This window comes from Fusarium proliferatum (genome assembly GCF_900067095.1).
Source record: "Fusarium proliferatum ET1 genome assembly, contig: FPRO_scaffold003, whole genome shotgun sequence".
In the NCBI taxonomy this organism is placed as follows: Eukaryota; Fungi; Ascomycota; class Sordariomycetes; order Hypocreales; family Nectriaceae; genus Fusarium; species Fusarium proliferatum.
In genome coordinates this window covers 4,156,643-4,182,782 of record NW_022194792.1, presented here as the reverse complement: position 1 = coordinate 4,182,782, position 26,140 = coordinate 4,156,643, and the positions used below count along the sequence as shown (strand labels likewise).

At 49.2% G+C, this 26,140-nt stretch overlaps 12 protein-coding genes across 12 annotated transcripts; 6 read left to right on the top strand and 6 right to left on the bottom strand.

The window, feature by feature from the left end:
- Positions 1-125: 125 nt before the first annotated feature.
- On the bottom strand, positions 126-1,271 carry FPRO_05624 (uncharacterized protein; the record flags this gene model as incomplete). Its single annotated transcript, XM_031229552.1, has 2 exons — positions 126-656; positions 762-1,271. 2 exons carry the CDS (start codon positions 1,269-1,271, stop codon positions 126-128), a joined length of 1,041 nt encoding a protein of 346 aa, XP_031079777.1.
- A 686-nt stretch (positions 1,272-1,957) lies between these two features.
- On the top strand, positions 1,958-3,773 carry FPRO_05625 (uncharacterized protein; the record flags this gene model as incomplete). Its single annotated transcript, XM_031229551.1, has 10 exons — positions 1,958-2,068; positions 2,120-2,150; positions 2,197-2,280; positions 2,328-2,589; positions 2,643-2,742; positions 2,811-2,932; positions 2,989-3,205; positions 3,268-3,418; positions 3,469-3,636; positions 3,694-3,773. 10 exons carry the CDS (start codon positions 1,958-1,960, stop codon positions 3,771-3,773), a joined length of 1,326 nt encoding a protein of 441 aa, XP_031079776.1.
- Positions 3,774-4,038: 265 nt separating this feature from the next.
- FPRO_05626 (uncharacterized protein) lies at positions 4,039-6,514 on the top strand (the record flags this gene model as incomplete). The annotated part of the gene is made up of 2 exons (XM_031229549.1): positions 4,039-6,090; positions 6,134-6,514. The coding sequence occupies 2 exons, from the start codon at positions 4,039-4,041 to the stop codon at positions 6,512-6,514; spliced, it is 2,433 nt and encodes an 810-aa protein (XP_031079775.1).
- A 1,110-nt stretch (positions 6,515-7,624) lies between these two features.
- Positions 7,625-8,650, top strand: FPRO_05627 (uncharacterized protein; the record flags this gene model as incomplete). The annotated part of the gene is made up of 1 exon (XM_031229548.1): positions 7,625-8,650. The coding sequence occupies one exon, from the start codon at positions 7,625-7,627 to the stop codon at positions 8,648-8,650; it is 1,026 nt and encodes a 341-aa protein (XP_031079774.1).
- Positions 8,651-8,738: 88 nt separating this feature from the next.
- Positions 8,739-10,240, bottom strand: FPRO_05628 (uncharacterized protein; the record flags this gene model as incomplete). Its single annotated transcript, XM_031229547.1, has 3 exons — positions 8,739-9,521; positions 9,567-9,795; positions 9,849-10,240. 3 exons carry the CDS (start codon positions 10,238-10,240, stop codon positions 8,739-8,741), a joined length of 1,404 nt encoding a protein of 467 aa, XP_031079773.1.
- Positions 10,241-11,073: 833 nt separating this feature from the next.
- Positions 11,074-12,482, top strand: FPRO_05629 (uncharacterized protein; the record flags this gene model as incomplete). The annotated part of the gene is made up of 4 exons (XM_031229546.1): positions 11,074-11,160; positions 11,207-11,614; positions 11,791-12,121; positions 12,169-12,482. The coding sequence occupies 4 exons, from the start codon at positions 11,074-11,076 to the stop codon at positions 12,480-12,482; spliced, it is 1,140 nt and encodes a 379-aa protein (XP_031079772.1).
- Positions 12,483-12,871: 389 nt separating this feature from the next.
- Positions 12,872-14,869, top strand: FPRO_05630 (uncharacterized protein; the record flags this gene model as incomplete). Its single annotated transcript, XM_031229545.1, has 1 exon — positions 12,872-14,869. One exon carries the CDS (start codon positions 12,872-12,874, stop codon positions 14,867-14,869), a length of 1,998 nt encoding a protein of 665 aa, XP_031079771.1.
- A 103-nt stretch (positions 14,870-14,972) lies between these two features.
- Positions 14,973-17,190, bottom strand: FPRO_05631 (uncharacterized protein; the record flags this gene model as incomplete). Its single annotated transcript, XM_031229544.1, has 3 exons — positions 14,973-14,987; positions 15,035-15,313; positions 15,364-17,190. The coding sequence occupies 3 exons, from the start codon at positions 17,188-17,190 to the stop codon at positions 14,973-14,975; spliced, it is 2,121 nt and encodes a 706-aa protein (XP_031079770.1).
- Positions 17,191-17,641: 451 nt separating this feature from the next.
- On the bottom strand, positions 17,642-18,463 carry FPRO_05632 (uncharacterized protein; the record flags this gene model as incomplete). Its single annotated transcript, XM_031229543.1, has 1 exon — positions 17,642-18,463. One exon carries the CDS (start codon positions 18,461-18,463, stop codon positions 17,642-17,644), a length of 822 nt encoding a protein of 273 aa, XP_031079769.1.
- Positions 18,464-18,955: 492 nt separating this feature from the next.
- Positions 18,956-20,537, bottom strand: FPRO_05633 (putative aldehyde dehydrogenase; the record flags this gene model as incomplete). Its single annotated transcript, XM_031229542.1, has 3 exons — positions 18,956-19,940; positions 19,986-20,436; positions 20,492-20,537. 3 exons carry the CDS (start codon positions 20,535-20,537, stop codon positions 18,956-18,958), a joined length of 1,482 nt encoding a protein of 493 aa, XP_031079768.1.
- Positions 20,538-21,687: 1,150 nt separating this feature from the next.
- On the bottom strand, positions 21,688-23,845 carry FPRO_05634 (uncharacterized protein; the record flags this gene model as incomplete). The annotated part of the gene is made up of 4 exons (XM_031229541.1): positions 21,688-22,671; positions 22,718-22,843; positions 22,890-23,463; positions 23,511-23,845. 4 exons carry the CDS (start codon positions 23,843-23,845, stop codon positions 21,688-21,690), a joined length of 2,019 nt encoding a protein of 672 aa, XP_031079767.1.
- A 441-nt stretch (positions 23,846-24,286) lies between these two features.
- FPRO_05635 (uncharacterized protein) lies at positions 24,287-26,078 on the top strand (the record flags this gene model as incomplete). The annotated part of the gene is made up of 5 exons (XM_031229540.1): positions 24,287-24,537; positions 24,582-24,658; positions 24,723-24,998; positions 25,046-25,214; positions 25,262-26,078. The coding sequence occupies 5 exons, from the start codon at positions 24,287-24,289 to the stop codon at positions 26,076-26,078; spliced, it is 1,590 nt and encodes a 529-aa protein (XP_031079766.1).
- Positions 26,079-26,140: the final 62 nt, after the last annotated feature.

Below are 26,140 nucleotides of genomic sequence, written 5' to 3'. Positions count from 1 at the left end.
CACTTATATTCTTAATGCAAGGAAAGAATGCAAGGAAAGAGCAAAAGATGTGATTTCGAACGCGTGACCGGCAGAAACGAAGGGCGAGTGGCGCGAAGATTTTAGGAGCGGAACCACTGCACCACTCACCCTTTATCATCTGGGCTCAGGTTGCACATAGATGAGGAGATACTGGTGTGGATATCTTGATAAAGGCGCCGACACTCGCTGCCCAGTGATGATCCCATAAATTCAAACCGCTCAGACTCCAGTAGCTCAAGGTCATCATCGAGACGCTGCAGCGCATTGACTTGTTTCTGTAGTCGGGATATCACGCCCCTCACGGCGTTCGGATCTAGAGGCCCGGGCCTTTTATTTTGGTCTCGATCATAGCGTTCTCGTTCGAGCTCAGATATTTGGTTCATCATTGTGAGTTCACGCCCTTTTGCCTTGAGCAATCCCATCCGTAGTTTCGCTTCAATGGATGGTCTCGGCGGTGGTTCAGACGCAAGAATGGTACCGATGTCGTTAGGCTCTGAGTCGATAGATGGAGGCGAGGATAGTTGGCCGACATCACCGCCAGTGACATCCGCGCTGTCGGCTTCTGGAAACCCACTTTGTATGAGGTTATCATCCAGGTCTTTGCGCTGTGAGAAATATCGGGTCTGTGATCCAGTCTAGGTACGGATAGTTAGTATAAACTAGGTTCTCTCTGCTGTTCTAAGAGTGTAAACTACTCTTGACCTGTGGGTCAAGGTCAGTGCTCTCATTGCGGTACCTACCCGATATTTTGGGCTGTTGGCTACTTGCGTCTGTGCACGAGAAGGTGGAGGAGATGGCGCTCTGTGCGCCCGAAATCGACGCGTAGGGGTTGGCCTAGAGCGCGACTGTATAGCTGGAGCCAGCGACGAGCTACGAAGAAATCGCCTTGCCTTGGGACGTTCCCTCTCGAGCCTCAGCGAAATCAGGTTAAGCTCGCGCTGGTCTTCAGCGCTCAGATCCCTAAGCCCGGCAGTGCCTAAAGTGTATAGTTCGATGAATTGGTCGCACATTCCGTGCTTATGCCACTCATGATTCAACTTCTTTCGAATCTGGACTTTAGTGAAGCTTTTCTTAGTGGCCCGCTTGAGATGGTCGGCGACCAAGGTGTAGAAATCAGGACCCTTGTTTTGCTGGACGCACCAGTTCAAGAATGCTAAGAGTTCGAGCCGGTGTGAGTTGGACCAGACAGGGCCGTCTCGCCGCGTCGACGTGCCCTGCTTCTTCGACTTTCTGAACCTCTTTCTCGCCATGATCTGGTCTGGACTTAAGGCTGAAGAAGGCGCATTGTTTATCTTTTATCCAGACGCGTAGGAAATCAAATTGCTCGAGACGTGGCTTAACCCCCTCTCATATCGTTTATATGCGTCCTGCCGTAGATGACATCAGTTATAGGGGTTGAGCACCGCGCAGCCAATCAGAGGCTGAACAGTGTTACACGAGTGAGCTTTCTTGCTAACTAATAACAGCTACACTCGCTCTTCCTACCCAACAACACGGAATATCGCATTCAAACGCATGGTTTGTTGAGCAAGTTTGGCAGCCTTGTTGCCTGGGAAATGGCAGAGAGTCGTGCTAGATAAAAGGAATCGGTTTTGCAAGATTCTGGCTCTCCACGACTTTCATCTTTCATCAAGTTTAATCTTCTCACTGATAGTCTATCCTACATCCTCAGTTTATACTACCCCGAAAATTGAGAACATCAGCCGGCGTCGGATATTCCAGACTCACGCATTATTTACTACCACAGCTACAGCCATGCCATCTTCGGTTGAGCAAAATACAGGTTTTGTGCCCTCCAGCCAACACGCCAATGACATAGTAGTCTCGTACAACAGGTTGATTATTGCTGTGGACTTTGGCACAACATATTCGTCAGTGTCCTGGGTGCCGATAAACGCAAACGTCCCATCAGATACCACCCTGCCTTGCCGTGGTGATGAGGCGGGCTGGGTTCCCTGATGTCAATGACAATAATACCATCGAACGGCTGTTTACAACGTCTGAGTCAGAGAATGCGGCTGAATTTGCGTCGTCGACCGAGCTCAAGGTGAGAGATGTATAGCATCTTACGACTGCCATATACTCACCTTGTGAATAGAGCGGTCAGTCTTTTACTTTAGTCGACGCAGGTATACATCCACGGCCGTCACATAATATTCTCGCTGACTAGGTTAGGCGGTGGTACGGTTGATTACATCACTTATCGCGTGACATGTGAAGAGCCCGTGCGACCAGAGCACGAAGTCGTGCCTGCTGACGGTAATACCACCCTTCTCAAAGCATCATTGCTACTAACGTATTTCCAGGCAGCCTCGACGGCTCCAGCTACATCAACGAGGATTTTAGGGAATGGTTAATCCAGAAACTCGATGATGAAGATAACCTCGGAGAGCAGTATGGGAGCATTATTGCTCTTGTCGAAACACTCATGTCTGAGCATTTTGAACCACGAATAAAGAGGAACTTTGATGTCCTCACTAAGAAGCCGCAGAGGATAGAGATCAAAATCCCTTTTCTTAAAGAAGATCATAACTTGGGCTTTCAGCGGAAGCATCTTGTCGTCCCTGAGTATGAAGAATGAAGGAGACCCCGATGTCGAGTTGAAGCTGATGGAACATTAGAACTGCGCTTGGGAGAATCTTTTTGAAGCGGCTCGATAGTATTTGGGCACACTTGGAAAGCCTGCTAGATGAAGCAGCAGCGAAAGGGATTGCTGTCGAGGTAACTGAGCCCCATGCCTGGAGTCGCAAGTTTGCTGCGATGAGGTACTAATCCAAGTTGATCCTCAGACAGTCATGCTTATCGGTGGCTTCGGGTCCTCCGTCTCTCTACAAAAGTACCTAAGAGCGAAATTAAGGGAATATGCCACAAATAACAACTGCCATGTTAAGTTGATGCTCCCTGATGAGAGGTTAGTCTTGGAAGTTCTACCCGTTTCTGTATCGTTAGCTAAACTATAGCCCACAGGAATAGGGCAATTATCCCAACTGTTGTTTCCTCCGGTGGGGTCTACCGAGCCTGTAACAAGGTGAATGGCCCCGAGAGGATCGCGCAGTGTAGTTTTCGCATCCTGAGAACCGAGCACTTCATGGACCATCCAGAGCACCAGAACAAAAGGTATATGTGGAGTCCCCACGACGGCAGACGATACATCGAAAACACCATTTACTGGTTTTTGAATAAGGTAAGGCTCCTTCGCTTAGATGCTCAATTCTTTCTTTCGATGATCTGACGTTTTGATACTAGGAAGAGAATATTCCTCCAGTCTATGAGTACCAGTTCGATAGTATACACCTTCTCGATGCTTTGCCAGGCCCCTTCATTTGTAGGGAAGAGTTTTACGTTTCGGATACTGCGACGGAATCCCACTATAAGAAGTCAGATACGAAGAATAAAGGTAAGACAGACTACGTCGGCAAGGAGACTTTCTGAAACGTTCTGCCTTAGTAGCTGAAAGAGCGGGTGCTATCGAAGTTGATGTCACCTTCTTGAGAGATGAAGGGCTAATTACGTCCGAAGAAGCGCCCCCTCAAGAGGATGGGAATAGGGCTGGATCAAGGCATTTCAAGATCGATTTAAAAATGCGAATCAAGGTCATTGGCCGCGATTTAGAATGTGAGTTCTCAGAATCGATGGTAGCATCTAGCAATTCCACATGGCTAATCCGAACAGGCACTGCGATCTATAAGGATCAGATCGAGAAGAAATGTCTGATCAACATTGCATCTGCTTTCAGGCCCGGCGTGGAATAGAGGGACTGGGTATTGCTGCTGAGCTTGGTACCTGCAGATAGGAAAAGTCATTTTGGGGGATGGAGTCATAGAGGCGGCTTTACAGGGGGATGCCAATAGAACGTTTATTCTGAGAGGCGTTCATAGTGCATATTTATCCCGGGAAGCATAGACGAATGGGAGACAAGCGTACAAGGGTCAACTCAGCACGTGATATAATCCAGCCCGAGTGAATTTTCTGCGCCAAAGACAAGTCTTGTGCCATCTTGTGCCTCAACACCTCAACATGTCTTCTTCCAGTGACGATGGAGTAGATCCAGTAGATCTCGCCAGCAACATCGGCACATGGGTCGCCGCTGGGGTGGCCATCATTGCGCTAGTTGGTGTAGTCGGTCCATATCTGGCACTGCAAGCGTCGATGAGTGATAAAAACCGCGCCATGAATGCGGTGCAAGACCAACAACAGAAATATATCTCCAGAGGGTGGCGGCTGACGAGGGGACTACGCATATTTAGAAGGATTCGCGTGCCGAACCTTGCACCGGGTTACATCACCAATGAGCCAGATACAGCCCCGCTTATACCGCCTCTCAGTGCAGCTTTGGGCCGTTGGGGTTTCATGACGAGGGATTATTTGCCGTGGAACACAGGATGGGCGAAATTATCGGAACTAATCGAGTCTTATGAAGTACGGGATGGGATTAGCAACCGACGAGTTGATTTGGACGTCCCCGACACCGGCGGAACACTAGAAGTTGTGAACAGTCGAACTGCTTTAGTGGTCAACAAACATTGGATCTTGATGCTGGGTCTTCTCGGTCGGTATGGAGACCGTGTTGACAAAGGTATTCTACAGGGAAAGGGAATCAGGAGGAACTTTGATGGGGAACGAGCCTCGATTCGACATTTCGCCTTGCCGAGAAAAGCCAAACAAAGAGAATCAAATTTGGCATTCGAATGGGTCCGTCAGAAACAGCCTCACATAATAACCAGGAGGAGAGGCTCGTCCAGTCGAGACTCGGCAAGTTCAAGATCCTGGTCAGACAGCGATGCAGACTCTGACGGAACCGTTATGGCTGTGCGTCGCAGTGCTTATGGGACTATCACCCTTGAAACGACTCCACAACCTACGATATATGGCATAACGGGCAAACTGCAGCAACTTGGTCGCCACAAAGGATCATGGAGTTATTTAACTTCTCTATCGTTTGTGCCGCATATTGCCAAAGAGATTTTCGAGGCAGGTCTCAATGAGAGAAGGGAAGGCTCTTCGTTGCAGACTTTGTTCTGGATTGCTCATGGCTTTTTACCGTGTGGCAGAACTGCAGAGGGACGACAGATGGTAATATCGCTAGAAGCGCCGGATCTTGCTCTTGCATCGATCGGTAGGAATGTGGATGATACACTGGACTGGCCTGCATACTCTCTCCAAGAGTCTGATGATGTTCCCGTATCTATTGGTATTGCGATGCAGTGTTTGGGAATTCCAGAGCCACAGATATTGCAGTTCCTCCCACTCGATGCTGCCAGTCAAGCAAAGCGGGTGCTCGAAAAGATCAACCATCACCGTGATGATGGTACTGAGAGTCCAACATATGAAACAAATGGAAAGACCCGCCAATGGGAACGTGACCTACCAGCCCAGCCAGCCGGTCTCAGCATTGATGGTCCATGGGTTCGTTACTCAGATGCGTCACAGGAAAATTTCTGTCTATTCCGAAGACGCGATTTTGAAAAGACCCTGAGACTTGTACTCACTATCGACTGGGATAACTGGGGCTTCTTGATATGGAAGGATAAGTTCTGGATTTCGATTCTACGACGCACCACTAGTATTCTGAAGATCAACGAGATATGCGATGCTGAGTTTGGGCAAGCCTTTGGACTTTCATCTCACTCTCGAATCTTTGACTGGAAGCGAAGTGGCAAGTTCTATCCACAAAGGTTGGCAGATCAGCTGTCTTTCGACAAGTTCCTGACCGGCTATCTCGACACCTATGATCTACGTCCTCTTCTTCTGTCACTGGGGGTTCTTTACATCTTGGATACACAGCTCCGAGAGTGTACCTTGAAGGTATATGCCAATTTATGCAATAACGGAGAAAACAACAATCCCCGTTCCCAAGCAAGGATAAAGTACCTTGAATCAGCTCTGGAGGAGGTTGAGGCGGAGCACCGGTTTCAGAAGCTTATGCACAAGAACGATGAAACACCATTTATGAACAAGAAGACGGCGGGTATTTCAGACTCTGAGTCTATTGACGAAGTCTATACACATATGTTGATAAGAGCATTGGATACTGAAACGCTCGACCACTTCAACATCGTCTATGAACAGGTGAGTACCCCGTCAATTAAGAAGAAGCATACTGACAATAAAGGCTGATGATTTATTATACCGCATCACCGGATACATTGCCCCCTGGGAGCAAGAACTTCTCTTCAAACATACCTCCATACGTCGAGATCTCTACGAACTTAAGAGTCGGATGGTTGGTGGCGTGTTGGAGTACACGTATAAGTCGAGACAATTAAAATGGTACTCTGATAAGACTTCGATGATGGATTATAGCACTTGGCAGTTGACGCCTCACGACGTGCTCGTGACTGGCGAGAAGCAGTCTATGTGGATTGAGGAGAAGGATATGGTCATGGTGGCACTGTGGGTTGCTAACAGAGCGGCGATGTGGATTGGTGCTCAGGACTCAAAGCCGTTGTTGGAGTTTGTTGAAGACTTAGATACATATGCATATGTGCTGTAGCTTATGGAAAAGCACGACATGTCTCAAGTGGATATAAAGTACAGCTGGTAATTGACTTGGGCCTATCATGCTGACATCTTTATAAAGACGTGTAAGTGTAAAGTCTTAAAAGGTGCATATAGCCATAGAAGAGTGTTGATCAAGTTGGTAGACCTAACAGCTGATGGTTATATCATGCGTCTCACATGTGCTACTGAATACATCAGGCCAAGTTATAATTACTCTATCAAAGTATCACTTTAGTTGTCGCTCTGATACCGAGATGAGAAAGAATCTGAAACCATTTACTGATAGAAACACTAATACAGATTTGTCCATACCCTTCTTGTTGAGGTGCGTTCCTCATCGGCCACAAATGAGAAGCATCGGTATAAAGGTTGTGTGGCAGCTATTGCATTGGGCGTGGTATGGGTACAGATTCACTATACAATAGCTAAGAATTAAGAGTTTATTGATTTCGGAATTTCCGGCGGCATCTGGATTTTCTATTAAACTACTGGTGTTAAGCGGTATGCCGCGCGTCCTGATACCACAAAGCAAGGATCGAGGTCGGCTACGATCTGCCTTTTAGCTTCTGCTCTGTGCCGTCTATTCCAGCCGCGTCCGGCTTTTCCGCTATGGAATGCGGGGCTGTTGGGAGGTGAAAGTTGCTGTAAATGCCGGGGCTAGATCCCGGCCACCCCTTAATTTCCGGCTAGCCTGCGTTGCCAACATCGTCCTGGTAGTAAGATATCGTGATTGGTGAATATGATGACGCTGACGGCAATACACCATTAACAGCCGCAATTCCCCGAGGTACATGTCACAAACAAGACTGAAACTCTAGTTCTATCGGGTCGTCTATTGTAGACCTTCCCTTTAACTGTGGGGTTGTACCTCTGGTTCATATATAGAGTACTCCGTAGGTATGCGTTTAATGCGACTATACATGGAATATCCGGGATGTGGGGTTGGAGACTGCACTGGGCACGTAAACGTAAAGAATGGACGTCTTAATCTCGCAAGATAGATACAACTTGAAGTATAAATAGCAAGCTATGGTGGAAATTAGGACAAGATAATGGACTGAACTTCACGCTTATCCATCAAGACTCCGCATCCTCCTCCAATATGAAGACTGGATTAATTGTTTGTATCCTTGCGGCGGTGACTGCTTACTCAGCGAGCCACGAAGCACCTTACACGTCAAAGCCGTCTAGCGTTGGACATGCCGTCAACAACCTCGAAAAAACCCTCGAATTTTTCCACGGCGTCGTGGGCCTCGAAATCTTACACCAAGACAAGAGGCCCGTTTACGATGAGGCATACGGGAGGCTTACAGCCACACGCGGTGCGACGTACAAGATGGCTGTAGTCGCCATCCCCAACCAGGACTGGACGTTGAACCTGGTCGAGTACATGGGGATCTCCAAGAAGCAGATCAAGCAGCGTGAGAAGGACCCAGCGGCTCCGGCGCTGACCCTCACGGTGAAGAACGCAACCGCCATCAATAACGCCTTGCGCAGAGCCAACGTGTCCACCATCGACGGCTCTCCTATCCCAAAGGGTGGCGCCGAGGGAACCACTTCCACGGTCTGGGTGTACGATCCAGATGGGTACATGGTCGAGCTCGTCCAGCGCAGCGGCCCCTCCGATTACTTCACTGTCTCCGAGCCTAACATTACCGACGGGCCCGGCATGGAATACGTCATTCGCGGCCAGCTCGACCTCACCATGTACAACGTCACGGGGGCCCTCACATTCTACAGAGATATCCTCGGGCAGAACATCAGCCGAGGCTTCGAGCCCCTTATTGGTACAGGATACGAGAAGGTCGGCGGCCTCGGAGGTCTCTTCAACTTGTCCACCGACACGTACTGGGCTGCTGTTACCGGGAACTGCGACCCTGAAACGAGGTGTGAGTACTATGAGTATGATGATCCGAGCAGGGTGTCTATTATCTATCCGACACAGGACCCTGGTGTTGGCATGACTACTTATAGCGTCCAGAACTTGGATGCCATTGCAGACAAGGTCAAGGCTGCCAAGATTAAGGTCATTACGGAAGGAGACAGGCCTGTATGGGTCGATGGCAAGAAAAGTATTCTTGTGCGAGACCCGGCTGGCTACCTCGTACGACTTTACCAAGCTTGTTAGTGGCTATGTAAAAATGGATTCAAGGATAATACAGGCCGTTCCACTCTGATCTCGAGTTGCTTGGCCGCATATAATTAAAGATCTATCACTAGACTTGAGCCTCAGCAATCGCCCCCCCTTCTTCAGCAAATGTCAGTCTTGGAATGCTATGCTTGAAGACATTCTGAGGATCATACTTCCTCTTCAGCGCCGCCAACGTCTCATAGTGCTTCCCGTAGATCTTCTTGACGTCAGCGTCCTCATGAGTACCAAGCGATATATACGACCCCTCCAGGATATTATCAGCATCTTCTGCCTGAAGCTCAGCCTTGACCTTAGCAGCCCATCGAACCCGCTCCTCCGCGGCGGCCTTGTCAGGAAGAATGGCGTAGATCTCAAACATATGATGACGAGCTCTTGTACCAAAAACAGACTTCTGCTCAGGTTCTTTGGCTGAGAGTAATGTGTGGTATGAGAAGATTAGACTTCCACCTGGAGTATTGACGCACTGCTTCCCCAGGATCTCAATCGACTTCTTAGTCAGAGTCTTGCAATTCAGAGTATAGACTCGACCGTATGAGGGCCAAGTGACCAACTTCTCATTATTCTCCAGCATTTCCGCAAGTGTGATTTCCTGCGTATTCTCCATCACGCATGTCGCCGCCTCAGCGATGTTTTTGATCCAAGATCGGCCTTGCTCTTTGTCGTCGCCATGCCAAGTAGCGATTACCATGAGACTAACGGGTTGGCCGGGCATTTGGGCGATCATCGGTTGGAGTTGCAGGTACACTGGGAGTTCGCCTGATTCGAGAAGTTTTTCGTAATGCTGGGTGTAGGACGTGAGAGCTGCAGATAGGTCACTTGAGTCGTAGATGATCATAGACGAGAGGATCTAAACATGTGAGATCAAGTCTTGGTTCGACTGAGTTAAACGCACCTCGTTGACTGGGTAAACTTTGATGGTCAGTTCAACGATTACACCGAGTGATCCACCGCCGCCTCGGATACCGACAAGCAGTTCTTCATTGGCATTCTCGACTTCGCCTCGAGCATTGACGATTCTCGCTCCGATGATCTGGTCAACCCCAAGACCATAATGAGATGTCAACGGGCCATAGCCACCGAGGGTAGCCCATCCAGTATATCCTACGCTAGCGACAGTACCACTGGATGCGTCAATCAGTAATGGAGCCTTGTCGAGTTTAGTCAAAGAACTCACGTAGGCGTACTCAGGCCTTCTTTCACCAAGGCCTTGGCCAAGTCACCACTGAGAATGCCACCACCGACCCGTGCACTATTCTTGTCTTCGGAAGTGGCAACGTGTTTGATATCTCGCATATCAATCACGAGCGCCCCATCGACCAATGTTCGACTAGCGCAATCGTGGCCTCCCCCTCGCACGCTGAACTCGACATTATATTCGAGGCAGAATTGCACTATTAGAGCAACTTCATCGCCGCTTTGAGGTCTGACTACGCCAAGAGTCTGGACCGGTTTCTCAACGAAGCATTGTTCAATTTGTTTATAGCCTGCGGCGTCAGGCGCGTAGGTTTTGGCTTGGGTGTCGGCCAGGTGAGCCTTGAGCTTTAAAAACAGAGACGTTGCAGTCATGATGCATGCAGCTTATGTGGAATGCACAACGAAATTCGACGTCGCTCTGTTCGTATTTATATCCTCGGAGACTTCCAAGCCACAGCCCCGCCGAGCATGCTGACCTGTGAAGTTCATCCAATGCCTTGAAGCCACGGCGTATGCATGTTTCTTACGACGGATGAGTAAGCCAATCACTGCGGAAGAAGACGCTACGCTGACATCTCAGGTTACTTTCTCATTCGTCTGACAACGGACTAATGCAAGCCTGGCTTACTTGCGTTCACGATGCATCTGTTGGTAAGACTGAATGAGATTCAATGATCAACCCCTCTTTTCTCTGTCATCCATGATATGGTATGGAATTTTGTGTTCGATAGGTAGAGCCAACGTCGGTCAGAGTGGCTCAGTCGTCAAATAGGGACTTACGGAGCGGCACAAGCGGAAAATAGGCATCGTGTAAGCCCTTGCACTTCACTAGCGAGCGTATAGCGCATCCAGCGTATTACACATTGCGTCATTGACGATCAGCAAGTGCAGATCCCACTCCAGCCCTCTAGCCATAGAAGTAATCACTAAAAATGACCTAGCCTTCTACAGGAGCTCTTAATTGTGGCACTGGAGAAAAGCTATGAGCCCGTCACTGTTTTCTTAGAACTGCTCTTTGACCTCTTCCGAGGATTTACGGTGGCTGGAGGATCTGACCCGTTATCTAAGCGCCTGATCTCCGCATTGACTTCCGCAGGCGGGGGCTTACGCTGCTGATCTGTAAGGCGTAGCAACTTATTAATAAGACGCTTTGCCACTGCCGCAAGCCCGTCAGCAACGCTTGAGTTATCATTGACTTGGCGGAAATGGTATTGAAGGTTGGAGTCATCGGCGCAGGCATTGGTGGCCTGAGTGTCGCCATTGCTCTTCGACGAACAGGAGCTCAAGTTGAGGTTACTAAATAATCATCCAGCTACTGTACCAGCTGACATTGGGCAGGTCTTTGAAAGGTCCAACTTCAAGGATGAAATAGGCGCTGCCATCACCATCACCCCAAATGGAATGCGCGTCCTTCGACACTTCGGGTTTGATCCCAAGACAGCGCGTGGTGTGCAGAATAAGCAGATGCGTATGGTAGACCCGCAGACTCTTGAGGATCTTGTCGTCGAAGACTTTAGTCACGTTGAGGATGACTACGGTGCGCCGTTTGCGTTCTTCCATCGAGTGGATCTTCACACAGCGCTAAAGGAGATGGCTCTGTCGAGTGACGAGCGATATTCAGGTCCACCAGTGGTGATTCATAATGGACATTCTGTCTCCAGCCTTGACTGTGAGAATGCTACGATTGTGTTGGACAATGGACAGACTTTTCAGAAAGATCTCGTAGTTGTTGCTGACGGCGTTCGAGTAAGTCCCCGATCTATGCTGTTGCCATCATCACTAGCTAATCTTCTTGGACCAAACTCATCAACGAAATCACCCAAAAAGATGTCCCTCTCGAAGATATCGGCTCCTCATTTTACCGATGTCTAATCCCCTTCTCGGAAGTAAACAAAGATCCCGACCTCAAAGCCATCTTTAAGGACCAAGACCCAGGATTCTGGGTCCCCTTTGACCTACCTACTGGGACGTTCCTCGTTACATATCCCTGCCGCGATGGGAAGATGCTCAACGTTGCTTTTCGCCACAAGACTAAAGCGGAGAATGAGCATGCAGTCGATTGGAACACTGACACGAATGTTCAAGACATCACTGCCATGGTCGGGGGATTCAATCCGCTGGTGGCCAGGTTGTTCAGTTTGTCGACAAGCGTTTCTGTTCATAAGCTATTCCGTAGGGAGCCACTCGAGACGTACACACGGGCGAGAGCGGTCATAATCGGTGATGCTGCACATCCCATACAGCCAACGCACGGTAAGTCGCCTCGGTCCTAAGAAAGCTATCACTGACATGTCGCACAGCACAAGGCGCAGTTCTCGCGATTGAGGAGGCAGCAGCACTAGAAGCTCTCTTCAAGGATATGCAGGACTCAGAGCAGATTGCAGAGCGTTTGGGTTTATACAATGACATTTTGAAGCGCCGCATTCATGTTACTCAACTGCTTTCTGACGCGCAGCCTGGGATTTCTAGCGTGCTGCGGCAACGAGCTGAAGATATATGGCGAGAAGGGATCTTTCCTCCTGACGCGATGAACTTTACGAGACCGATTCGAGACTTCTTTTATTCTTATGATGTCATGGAAGAGGCGGAGAAGGTTTTAACACGTGCAATATAGTCAATAGTTCTTCGTGAGATTCAAACACTTTCTTAACTATAAAGATTAGTTCAGCTTTTGGCCAACGTTCACGGTCTTGAAATAGCGAAGATACGGACACGAAATGCCCTTGCATCTGACCTTCACGTATTTTCCCTGGCGCAGTTTATACACAATGATACAAGAATCAAAATTTGAGCCGTTCCGAGAGCGACGATCTTTGCACCGCAATTATGATAGTCCGCCTCGGAATGATGATCACCTTAGCGCATTGCTGCCCAACCTAGAATGGACGATAAGCCGCACCTTTACCAGAGTAACGCAAAGTCGACTTGTCTCTACCAATTGCCTCAACGAATCAGCCGACCTGTTACTGATTCTTTCCAATCCACTAGGTATCCGTGCCAAGGATGGCTACTTCAAATGTGCCTTGGGACGAAGTCTCAATCAAGAATTCGTGTGCTCATCGGGTATTGCATGCATCGCGCCAGATCACCTTTCCTGAATTAAGCTCCTCGGCAGGCTCGTGCCGCATATGCTGTATCTATCGAGACATTGCCTTAGATTGCGTGAGAGGTCACCTCCCAGGCATCTCAGAGGCATTCTTCAAAAACGAAACTGAGGAGAAGTTGAAACTTGAGCGATTGGTCATTTCAGAATGGCATGAACTTCTTAGCATCGAACTATCAGACCAGAAAGCCAATTTCGAGTTATTCATGGACGCAAGGGCCGATGCGTTTGAAGTGTCGGGAGAGCGTGTGAGGAGCAGATACCGTGTTGGGCGATATACGAATTCAAGGGACAGTTTTGAACGCGCAAGAGAATGGGTATCCGAGTGCGTGGCCAAGCACGCCTGTCCCAAGCCTATAACTACAGAGGTACCACTTCCAAAAAGGCTGATTGGTGTTGAGGGCGCTCTCGAAGATCCTGTCAGGTTGGTAGAGACCCGAGGAGATGAGTCCCCTTACATCTGCCTGAGCCATCGGTGGGGGGATCCTACACATAAACAACTAAAAACAACTACACGAACCCTTGACAGCCACATGAAGAATATCGATTGGGAGAGTCTACCTGCTACATTTAAAGATGCAGTAACAGTTTGCCGGTCAATGGACGTCAAATATCTTTGGATCGATAGCTTGTGTATCCTACAGAGCTTCGCGGATATAACCCCCAACGAACTCGAAGCCACTAGGCGGGACTTTGCTCAAGAGAACTCCAACATGGCCAGGACTTATCAAAACTCCCATTTCACCATCTCTGCCGACCTCTCAGACCACATGGACAGCGGCTTCTTTTCCAGAGATCCTGTGGATGAGTATAGGAAGGAAGTTACCACAGATAGCGGGAATCAAGCGTTCTGGTACATCCGCAAGCGCATCAACCACTACCGAGAGGATATCCCATGTCTAGAGACACGCGGCTGGACTCTTCAAGAATTCCTCCTTCCCCCTCGTGTACTGCACTTTGGCAAGTTCGACATTGCCTGGAGATGCAAAACACGAATCACTTGCGAATGCGGGCATATAGACAGGCAAGAGACAATGCAGTCGCACTGGCACCGATTTCACAAGCTTGAAGAAGCTACTAAACCTCCCCCGAGTGACTGGAAAGGTGCTCTTAAGTGGTGGGAGCAGGTAGTTCACGCATATACAAGCAGGCAACTGACCAACCCTGCCGACAAGCTCCCGGCATTGTCAGGTCTAGCTCAACAGCGAAAACATGTCAGGGGCGGTGTGTATCTCGCCGGACTGTGGCAGGACTCGCTTCTGCATGATCTCTGCTGGTACCATGTCTCCCATTACAACATGGCAACTTCGGGTGGTGTAGGCTACAGACCTCCTTATTACCGTGCGCCTTCATGGTCTTGGGCCGCTGTCGATACCGATTCAGGCTGTAGCTGGTGGTGGACCGGACCAATCGGACTTCATTCGTTACCGCCCCCAAAAGAGCCAAAGCAAGCATGTGTTATTGTCAATGTGGGCTGTGAGCTTGCAACGACTGATCCTACAGGCGAGGTCCGAAGCGGATTTCTAGATATCAAGACTTCGTTGACATCAGCTGACATCTGCCGGGATCCCCATGAGGAGGTCTTGTGGACCATCGAACTTGACCCTCCACTCAGAAAACTATTATTCAAGCCTGATTGCGTGCTTGAGGACGACGGTCTGAAATTTGGAGATCAGATATTTTACGCTCCAATCGCTGGTGACAAATTCTCCTCTCGGGTGTATTTTGCTTGTCTGGCTTTGAAGCATATTGATGGCGACATCTATCAACGAGTTGGATTCTGTATTGTCGATGCAAAGCGTGCGGACCTCCAGTCCCATCATGAAGATACTACGGCATCAGACCTGGAGGACTTTGCGTGGCCAGGCAGTGAACAAGTGCAGATCAGGATTATATAGCCGGCATGTAAATGAATGGTACAATAGTTTAATATCACATTAATTAAACTAGAAACTTTTTCACCGTCTAATTATAACTAAGAATGCTGCTCTATCACTGTATTTACCAGATATCCTCCTTCGAGGTGTTAGTAACGGTGCCAACCCTGGATGTGAAATGCTTACCTGATATCGCGCAGTGTCTCTTAGACCCTTCACCTTCTCCGCTGCACTCTCAACAGAGATATTCCGCTGTTCGGCCCAGATTGAGATGAGGGTAGAATTGACATCCCTTGCCATGTGCTTCGCATCGCCGCAAACATAGATAATCGCGCCGTTGTCAATCATGTCCATCACTTCGTTGGCATGAGACTTGATGAGGTGCTGCACATAAACCTTCTGCTTGGTCTCCCTTGAGAATGCAGTGTGAATATCGAAGCCGTCGCCGAGGGTCTTCTTGTGTTCCTGGCATGGGTTGGCAAGGTTGGCTGGACATCAAGGGACCGTTGACTTACCCGCCACTCTGACTCGTAGAGATAATCTTCAGCCCGTCGCCGACATCCAAAGAACAACAAGTTCTTTCCAACATCCTTCCCCTGCTTTTTCAACGCAGCTCGCTCTTGTACGAAACCTCTGAATGGAGCAACACCAGTTCCCGGACCGATCATGATGACAGGTCGGGATGAATCCTTGGGAAGCTTGAAGTTTGACTTGCGAAGATGAATGGGCGCTTTGAAACCAGCGTACTTCTCACGAGGGCCGTTTAGTTGATACTCTTGTGATTGAGACTCTTGGTTCTGAGCCTGTTTGAGTGAGAGAAGGTAATTCGTAGCTACGCCCTTGAAGACATCAGGTCGACCTTGAAACTCGGCTGATTCAACGGCGGCAGTGATGGAAACAGTGGAGGGTTGGACGAGTGATGATGAGGAGATGGAGTAGTATCGAGGCTGAAGTTTGCTAAGTCCTTCGACGACAGCTGAGAAGGGCAGCTTAGTCCATGGTTGACCCCCACTGAGCATACTCAACACTTGAGCAAGTGAAAGGCACTTCTGGCTGATCTTTTCGTTGAAGTACACCTTTTCACTACCGAGCTTCGTCGCTTCTGTTTTTGCAGCGTCGGTAGGTGCAAAAGCAGCAATGACGTTGATGAACTCTCGAGACACAGGTCCAGCAATCTCAAGATAATATCGCAGCGTGGTAGCATATGTCGTTGGTGTAGGAACGGGTGGCTTTGCAGTTGCTTCCCGACTAACAATAGAAATAACCGTATCCTTCTTCTCTGTTAACCCAAGAATGCTGAGAAGTTGCGTGACTTGAGCTTCTGAGTTGGTAGGCCAGATAGCGACGTGATCACCAGTCTCATAAGATAGACCCGAGCCACCGAGGTCGATCTCCATGTGAATGCAGTTCCGATCCTTGGAAGTGAATACCTCGCGAGACTCCGTGATGCTAGCGACGTAAGGGTTCGTGTTGCTGAACTGGCGGTTGGTCGAGCTGGTATCAAGATGATCCGAGTTTGCTTCGCCGAGAAACATACCAGGCGAGCTCGCATCCAGATCATCTCTTTCCAGAACACCAAATGTCGACTCATAAGCAAAATCTCTCTCCTGGAGCCCAAACTCTTGAACAAGATTCGACCACATATCCTGCTTCCATGCCAAAAAGTCCTCTTCCGTCGTCCCAGCTGCGTCATCAGCCTCCCCAATACTAGCAAGATTCTTCGCACCAAGGCCATCCAACGCTTTCGAAACACGTCTCACCATAGCGTTGTAATGCTCATATGTGCTATTCCCCAAACCGAAAGCGACATACTTGACGTTCTGGAGATCAACTTTCGGCTGATCTCCATCTTCACCGCCAGTTATGTATGTATAAAAGTCCTGAGCGTTATCCGTAGGTTCACCCTCGCCGTACGTAGCAAGTACAAACATTAGAACGACCTGCTCTGACAATTCTGAGAGATCATTGTAGTCATACTCTTCAAGATCAGCGACCATGGGATCAAGGCCGTAGCGTGAACTAGCTTCTCTCGCTAGTTTCTGAGCATAGTTCTCTGCAGTGCCAGTTTGCGAGCCGTAGAAGATGATGCAGTTCTTGCCAGTGGTGTTGCAGATGTGAGAGATGCTTCGAAGACTGTCTTCTTTCGAAGCTGTTTCCTCAGCTGCTGCGGTAGGTTTAGGAAAGAAGAAGCTCCTTATTTTGCCATTGGAGAGATATGTAATTGCTCCTAGGAGCAGAGAAAGAAGAACGATTAAGTCTGTTGAGTCAATGACGGGAGACTCTGTTGTGAGAAGAGCTTCGTCCAGAATGGACTCGTTGGTCATGATGTCGATATCAGCCATTGCGTCGAATACCGAAGTAGAATCGATGTTAATGATGAACTGAAGATATTCACAAATCTTGAAAGCCTATTATACCATTTCGAAGTCATCGCGAAGTTTCTCATGGCCCGAGTATCCGGCGCGGAATCGTTTTCCGACAACCGAGCTTTTGATGAGTTGCCATACAAAATGCATCAACCAATCATAGCCGCCATAAAGTCATCGGAACTTTCGCAATATTTCCGACCAGGTCGAACAAGGCATTTAGCAAGATCAAGACTTCGGGTATATTGGGAAATACGGATATCCACATCACGATGCTGCTTTTGGTAACTCGCAGTCATGCAATGCTTATATTTTGATGCCACCTGGATAATGCACTGTTTTTATGCGCGAATATATACAAGCCCTTGGCCAGAGGCTTCAAATCTCAAAAAGACGCCGAGATCACCCAAATGATGCATCATGGGGGTCAAGCCGCATTCTTCCAAGCATCCTTGACCAAGCTCCACGTCGCAAACACCGCCAGCGGCGAAACAAAAGCCTCGGGTATCAAACCATCTCTCAGACTCCAATGAGTAGCAACACTAGCCCAGGCCAAATTCTGAAGCATATCGCTTTTCCACCTTGCCTTCCATGTCTTTGTAGCGAGTTTCTCTTTATCCTGCATCGTATTCATCCACTCCAGTGACAACCGGCCAATCTCAATCATTGTAAATACGGCCCAGGAGCGAATTGCGAGGAATGTTAGCCTCTCTTCTGATTTGGCTGAGCGTTTGAGAATTCCTTTGGAGGAGAGAAAGCCAATTGCTTCGGAGACGTGGAATGAGCTGAGGCAGAGGATCTGTGAAACTTGGATTCCAATGTCCAGCGTTTTGACATGTTTTCCTGCTGATCGCTCGGCGGAGATGCCTCTTATGAGATCTCGGGCTGCTTTCCACATGTCCAAGACGCCAAAGAGGCGATTCATGATCTGCCATTCATCCAGCATTGCACAGAGTGCCCTTGAACCGTTTGCGGCTCGCGTTGTTGACGTAGCCATTGAGTTGATATGAGACACTGTCAAGAATGATTTGGTGAGACCTTGAAGTCTCTTGCTTTGAAGCTTTTGGAGGTAGGATGCTAACAGGTCCATGATGAAAGTGACGAGGCGTACAGCTTCGCCAGCAAATAATAGGACAACATCTCGACTTTCTCGCGACTCAATGGTCCTGTGTAGGTGCGAAAGAAACTGCCCGAGTTGTATTTTTCTGAGTATCGAGGACTTCGTGTGACAGTCCGGTGAAGAAATCATGATGAACTGCCGTACAATAACAGCGAACGGGCAAGGACGCAGACGATAGGAACAATCTGATATCTGATACAAGCCTCACAACAAGTCAACAAAGCATTACGTGGTCGTTCTGCAATGATACAGCATTGACTAATGCTTCAAAAGTTCCGACCGGAACGAGCAGAGTGAAACTGATAAGAATAGTGATGAACAAGCAGTCGAGTCATGGAGAAGCATACGTGAGCGTAACACTCGGAATGCTCCAGTTCCGGGCTATCTGGTTCCGAAGAGAGACGAGATAGCGAGGGGACGCACGCGTCAATTGATAGCGAAGCGAGCGCGCCTTTTTAGTTCTATCACTTAGTGTCGGGTAAGTACTTGATGAGGAATTAGTGAGTTTACTTCCGAAATGGGTAGTTTCTGGTCATGCCGCAAGAGGAAGTCATCCCAAACACCAAAACAGGACATTTCAACAATCTCATAGTAAATTGGTAGTAACATTTGTATCAGAATCTATAGCTTAAAAACATTGACCTTGACACACTTGACCTGCGTCCAATCATGCAGCGCATCCTCGCCATTCTCCCGCCCAAAGCCACTCTGCTTAATCCCGCCAAACGGCGTATTCGCATTAACGCTTCCCCAGGAATTAACACAGACCAAGCCGCACTCAATCTTATCCGATACGCGGATCGCTTTGCTGATGTCATTTGTGAACACCGAAGCAGCTAGACCGTAGACGTTGTCATTCGCGAGGTCGATGACTTCTTGCTCCGTCTTGAATTTGGCGATGCTAGCGACAGGACCAAAGACTTCTTCGCGAATGATGCTCGCTGAGGGTGAGACATTGACGTATGCCGTGTTGGGGACGAAATGCCCCTTTGAGTCGTGTGATTGAGAACCGCCATGGAGGACTTGTGTTCCCTCTGAGTTGGCCTTTGCGATGAAACCCATGATCCTCTCCTTTTGCGTTGAGCTAATCACAGGTCCTTTCATCGTCTCCTGCAATAAAGGATCACCCATGACCGCATCTTTCGTCCTCTTCGAAAACTCCTCTACGAATTTATCATAAATATCTTCCTGCACATAAATCCTACTCCCCGCCGCACAAATCTGTCCATTGTGCGTAGTAATCCCCATGGAAGACCACATAAGCGCATTCTCCCAGTCAGCGTCAGAGAAGATAATACTAGGGCCTTTACCGCCGAGCTCGAGGGTCACGCGCTTGAGGTTAGACTTTGCGGCGCTGGCGAGGATGGTGCGCCCGACGCCGACGCTGCCGGTGAAGGAGAGCTTGCGGACTTCGTGGTGGTCGGCGAGCGCTTGGCCTGCGACAGTGCCGAGACCGCAGAGGATGTTGACTACGCCGGGAGGGAAGCCAGCCTCGACGATGAGCTGGCCGAGTTTTTGGCCGTACAGGGGGGCTAGCTCGGGGGTTTTGATGATGAGGGTGTTGCCGGCTGCGAGGGCGGGAGCTAGCTTCCATGAGGTGATCATGCTGTGATTGTCAGTACGAGGTTCAGTGTGAAGGGATGCGACTTACAGAGGAGTGTTCCAAGGTACAACGGCTGCACAAACACCAATTGGCTCTCTCTTGGTATACGCAAGGCCGCTCTCGTAGTCAATGCTCTGCCCATCAAGTTTATCCGCCCAGCCCGCAAAATATCTACACGTCTCAGCCGCTTGAGGAACACTCATACCCATGGACATGTTATACAGCATGCCAGCATCGACAGCCTCAATGGATGCAAAGTCCTCAACATCGCGCTCAATAAGATCAGCGAGCTTATTCAACAGACGACGTCGTTCCTGGGGAGGTGTAGTCTTCCACGTCGCGGATGCCTTGCGCGCAGACAGTACAGCGCGGTCGACGTCGGAGGTCTGAGCGGCGGAGACGGAGCCGATGGGGGAGGCTGTGGTGGGATTTTCGATAATAACGGTTTTGTTGGCTTCTGCGGGGGTGAAGGTGTTGTCGATGAAGAGACCGGTGGGGACTGAGAGAGTCAGTAAGAATGTTGCATGTAATGGGAATTCATGAGTGTAACGTACGTGTGATCTTGCGACCAGCAGCGCCGGTAATGGTGAGTTCCGCCATATTGAGTTTGTGTATTCCGGGTATAAAGTAATAGTAATATCCACTTATCAAGATCTTATCAGACAGCAAAAAGTCGATAAGCTACACGGCGAGAGAAGAGAAGCGCAGTGAAACCGCATGCATATTACTTATGTACATTACGACGACCATTCCACTCGGAATCCAGGATGTTATGTTCCGGTATAGCACTGACCATGTTACGTGAGGGGTTATGCATAATCCAGGGTCTCGCAAACGCCTCCTCGTTCTCACTCATTACTTCACCGCAGTCAGATCATCTCCATATCTTACGTATATTTAATCCACCGCCCTGCTTGAACCGTTTCAGTTTATGACAGGAATATACGATAATGTAGTATCAGTGCCACTATTCAGTAGGAGCCGCAATGCGATGGAGAGGAATGAGTCTTCCGATTGGGCCGCGGTTATGGGCTCGGAACCGCAGTGGCGATTCCGATGGCGCGGAGTTAGTGGACGAAATAAATCACGCAGATGGCTATACCTCCGTAATCTCCAGCGGCCCGTTTCCGTGATACAGCGGATGTTGGAGTGGGCTTCGGTAGTTGAGCGCCAAGAGAGAAAGGCCGAGATCCGCGACGATGAGTGCATGGGAGGGGAATGTAACTATTCTGATCTGACATGTATTTGTCATGCATAAGACTGGGTATCACAGACGCGTACGGGGTAGTGAGCTCTAGCTTAGTTGGAGTGAGTGGTGGATTTTCGTGGTCATCTCGCGTCAGACCCGCAATCATCACCTTTGAAGACTCCAGGGTAAGTCATTATAAAGATACAAATGTTTTATTTCTAAGTCCTCTCAGCTGATTTAAGCTTCCAACTATAAGTCTTAACTGCAAGTAACACATCTAGATAAGAACTTAGATATTATACTATAATGATAACCAATTGCTACAGCATAAAATTGATAGGAGGAAAGCCTAGATAATAACTCTTTGGCCCGGCTTGGACGCACACAAGGTGATGCCTCCAATCCCTCGGCCAAATGCTTTGTTTCGATGTGTTCATTACTGGAATCGTTTCACAATGCAAGCAGCAGCCGGCAGTTGTCTCAAAAAATCTCATTCATGCTAAAATAATGCAAACACTGATTTACAATCTCATGCTATGCCATGTCACTCCCAATTACCAATCACAGCTTAGGTCCCTCCTCCTTACAGCACCCACTCGTCAACCTCGACGCAACATCCTTATCAGATGGGACATCAAGCGCCGGATTCCCCGTGAAGAAGTCCGAAGGCGAAATATGCAGCTGCAGCATCTCGACCGGCATCACCGGCCAATCCTCCACGCGCGGATTATGCGTGAGTCCAAAGACGCTCCAGCACACAACATCCTGATTCAACACATCATCGCATCGATCAGCTGCGTCGCTCACTCCGCCGACTTCACTCTTGCTGAGCAGCGTGTACCGCCCACCGGCAAAGAACTCGTGGTCCTTGTACTTGGTCACCCAGAAGTGCTTCTTAGCGAACAAGGCGCGTTTGGCTTGTGTGCTGTTGGGGTCGGCGAGGAGGAGTTGTGTTGGGGGCGGTGTGATCTTGTAACCGACTGGTTTGCCCGATACGCGGTTTAGCTTATTCAGGTTCTGGACCTTGAAAACCCTGTTGTTAAAGGGAGCGGCGTCAATGCCTTGGGAGGTGGTGATTTGCGTCTGGCGCACTTCATACATGTTTCCATTAGGGTTCGTCCTCTTGTCCATTCTCAACGGTAGACTCTCCTCCTGCACCACGGTGTTTTCATTACCGTCAATCGAGGGATCGATACGCACGCAGAAAACATGCTGATGGTTCTGGGCTAAAGCGCCAGGGCTGACGATGTTTCCCCAGGGCGCTGTCTTGCCGGGGTCCATGTTGACAACGGACACGATGCCTGTGGCGCGGGCTTCCACGACAATACCGGCTGCTTGGTCGAACTTGTAATTAAAGACATATTCGTAGTTGGCGAGGGTGATGATGAACTGGATAACCAACTCGCGGCGACGCGTTACCACGGCGCGGCCGGTTCGCCAGTCAGTGTGTTTCCAGCCGATGCCGTTATCTTGCTCGTGCAGACAGATGACGTTCTTGGTTTCCTGTGCAGAGCCATCTGCGTCTGTGAGGACACCGTCAAAGTACTAAAGTTGTTAGTCATGAAGCTTGTGAGTTTGGGGCTCAGCTTACCTTGATCACGCCGAGACAGTCGCAGCCGAGAGTGAGGTTGTTGACGCAGTGCCCAAGACCACCATCGCCAAAGTCAAAGGCTTGCTTGCGGTGGTACGGTGGACGAGGATCAGCATAAGGAACAGTCTACGCATGTTAGTACATTTCTCGTAAGCTTTTCAAGTGAACTCACCATATCGCTGATGCTCAATCTGTACAAAACAGGCCGTCCATCATAGCGAATATCATGGATGACAGCTCCCTCGCGAGGATTAAACGTAACCCTCATTCTCCACTTCTGCCACTGGATGAGATTCCCCTCTGTGATGGAGAAACTAGGTCCTTGAGGCTGCACAACCATCAAGGGCTTCAAATCCTTCCTCGTGCCATTGGGCAAAAGCTCAGGGACATACTCTGCGCTCTGACAATGGTCAAGAGCTCCAGGAGCATAGGTCTTGCCAGTAAGGCTATCATCCTTGCCGCCTGTAGCAGGCTCATCAATGCGGATGATCTCCTTGGTAGCTGCGTCCATGACTGGGATCAAGGGCATGGGATAAGCGTAGAAGTTGGAGTCTTGACCCTTGCGAGCATCACGCGCAAAGACGAGTGCTTGGAAGTAGCGCGTGTTGCCATCTTCTAGGTCTGGTGCACCGTAAGGCCAGGGCTCAATTACTGTCTCGAAACCCTCGGGGAGCTTGATCTCCTTGAGTTTATCCTGGAACAACTTTGATCTCTTACAGGACTCAACCACGATGTCAAACTCGGCCCTACTAAATCAGCACCACACTAAAACCATAAGTAACTGGGGACTTACATCGTCAGACTGGCCTGGTGCTCCTCGCTGATAATCTCCTGCGCAACAATACTCCGCTTCGTAACATCAACCACAGACTCATAGTAAAGCGACTTCTGGTCTCCGCCAATGACATCGTAGAAAACCTGCGCGCAGCGATCAGGTCTCGGAGAAGAAGAAGTCAGAGCGCCAGAGTGCTCAAGCTCAAGAAATCTGAGGACTTCCTCCTTGGGAGGCTCAAACAGGTACGATTGTCTAAAGAACAGCAGCGCACCGGGGTGAGAGGCCTTGACGATGTCGCGAGCAAGGTTAGTCTCACGCGCCGAGAGGGCAGACAGAGGGTGTGGTGCAGCCATGGTTGGACAAAAAAGACTCAGGACAAAGGAATTGCGGTTTGTTGGTTCAATCGATCAGCAAATGTGATGTCTCGCAGCTGTCAAATAGTACACCCCGGAAGGTCTCGTTCCGAGCGTTGCACTCGGAACGCCTCTCGGAACGCGGAAGCGCAATCTCTCTTATCTCACCCTCTATCAACACCCTTGTCGAGTGATAACGCAGCTCGTAAAGAATTGCTAATACGTACTAGGTTAGATCTCCCCGCGTTCTTGATACGGCCCCTGTTTAGCGTGTGTTTTGATCAGAGATGTGATATGCCAGCAGGGGGGTGCTCTGATATCTCTTTTCCCTTATCAAGATGATTTATATGAACGACATTTCCGTGCTTTCCATAGCTCCACTAACTGGAAAAGAAGAAAAATTTTACTTATAAAACATTTATTATTCTTTGCTTGAGAAACATGGGCGAACTTGAGAAAGTTAACGTTGCTGTTGATAAAGACGCCATGAGTCTTGAGGGCGGTACTGGAGTTTCGAGTGATGATGCCCTGCGTCTTGCGCAGTTGGGTCATACGCAGGAACTCCGAAGACAGTATTCTCTATTCTCTCTCTGTGCTCTATGCGTTTGTCTCATGGCGACGTGGGAAGCTCTATCCTCTGTCGTCGCTACAGCTCTCATCACCGGCGGAGCACCATGTCTCTTCTACAACTAGTCCGTCTCCCGTTCCCGAAACCAAGCACCGCTAACATGACCAGTCTACTATCAGCAGTATGCTCAATCTGCATCGCCAGCTCTCTCGGCGAGATCGCTTCGATATATCCTACAGCTGGAGGTCAGTACTCACACCTTGACGCAACCTTTTTTAGCTCGAGACTAACGTTCGGAATGGTTTCCAGGTCAATACCATTGGGTAGCAGCCCTTTCGCCTACTTCAATTCGATCGACCGCGTCTTGGGTCACAGGCTGGGTCAGCATTGGCGGACAGGTTGTCCTCACATCATCTGCTGCCTTTGCTGCCGGGCTCCAAATGCAGGCTCTTATAATCGTCAATAACGACACGTATGTTCCTGAGCGTTGGCAGGGCATGTTGTTCTACTGGCTTGTTCTTGTCTATGCCCTTGTTCTCAATATCTGGGGCGACAAACTTCTTCCACATATCAACACGGTGTCGGGTAAGTACTTCCGCTGGCGGGAGATGTTTCGGAACTGACGGCTCTAGGCGCCGTTCATGTCATCGGCTTTGTCACAATCGTTGTCGTTCTCGGTGTCATGGCACCCAAGAACTCGGCTTCGTTTGTATTCACAGAAGTTACCAACTCTAGTGGTTGGGCTAACGACGGTGTATCATGGCTAGTTGGCCTCTTAAGTGCCGTGTATCCATTCCTCGGGTATGTCCCCATCTCCCACTCACTACATCACCGTCTAACCGTCACAGATACGATGCCGCTTGCCATTTAGCTGAAGAAATGCCCCATGCCAGCCGCAATGTCCCCCTCGCCATGGTAGGCAGTGTGGCCATCAATGGTCTTATGGGCCTTGTCTACTGCATCATATTCCTTTTCTCAACTGGTCCCCTCGAGAAACTTCTCTCAACACCCACTGGGTTCCCCTTCATGCAGATCTTCCTTGACGTAACCAAGAGTCGAGCGGGCGGCACTGTTCTCTCTGTCATCATTACATGCACTGCTGTTGCAGCAACTGTCGCTGGAACGACATCTACGTCGCGAACGTTGTGGGCTTTTGCGAGAGACAAGTCAACGCCGTTTGACAAGCAGCTCAGCAAAGTCGACAAGCGTCTTCAGATCCCTGTTTACGCTGTCGTGGTTGTTATTGCTCTCCAGATGCTCCTTGGCCTCATCTACCTCGGCAACACCACTGCCTTCAATGCCATTCTCTCCATGTCTATCATCGGCATGTATGTCAGCTATGCTTTCCCCATCATCGCTATGCTCTTCGCCAGGAAGAGTATTCAGACTTCCAGTGGCTTCGGTCCTTTCAAGCTGGGACGTATCGCTGGCCCGGCTGCCAACGTTATCAGCTTGATATGGATCACAGTCGTTGTCATCTTTAGCACTTTTCCATCTACTATGCCAGTAACACCGCAGAACATGAACTACTCTATCGTTGTCTTGTCTGGCTGGCTATTTGCTGGTATTGCGTATTATGTCTTCCGTGGCAAGTACAAGTTTGAGGTTCCCGTCGTTGACCTTGACGTTGTTGAAGGTCTTCGTGATGGAGTCCATGACAAATAAACTGGGTAGTTATATTCAAAAATTGGAGAGATGTATATTTTCTTTAATCGCGCGTCGCTATG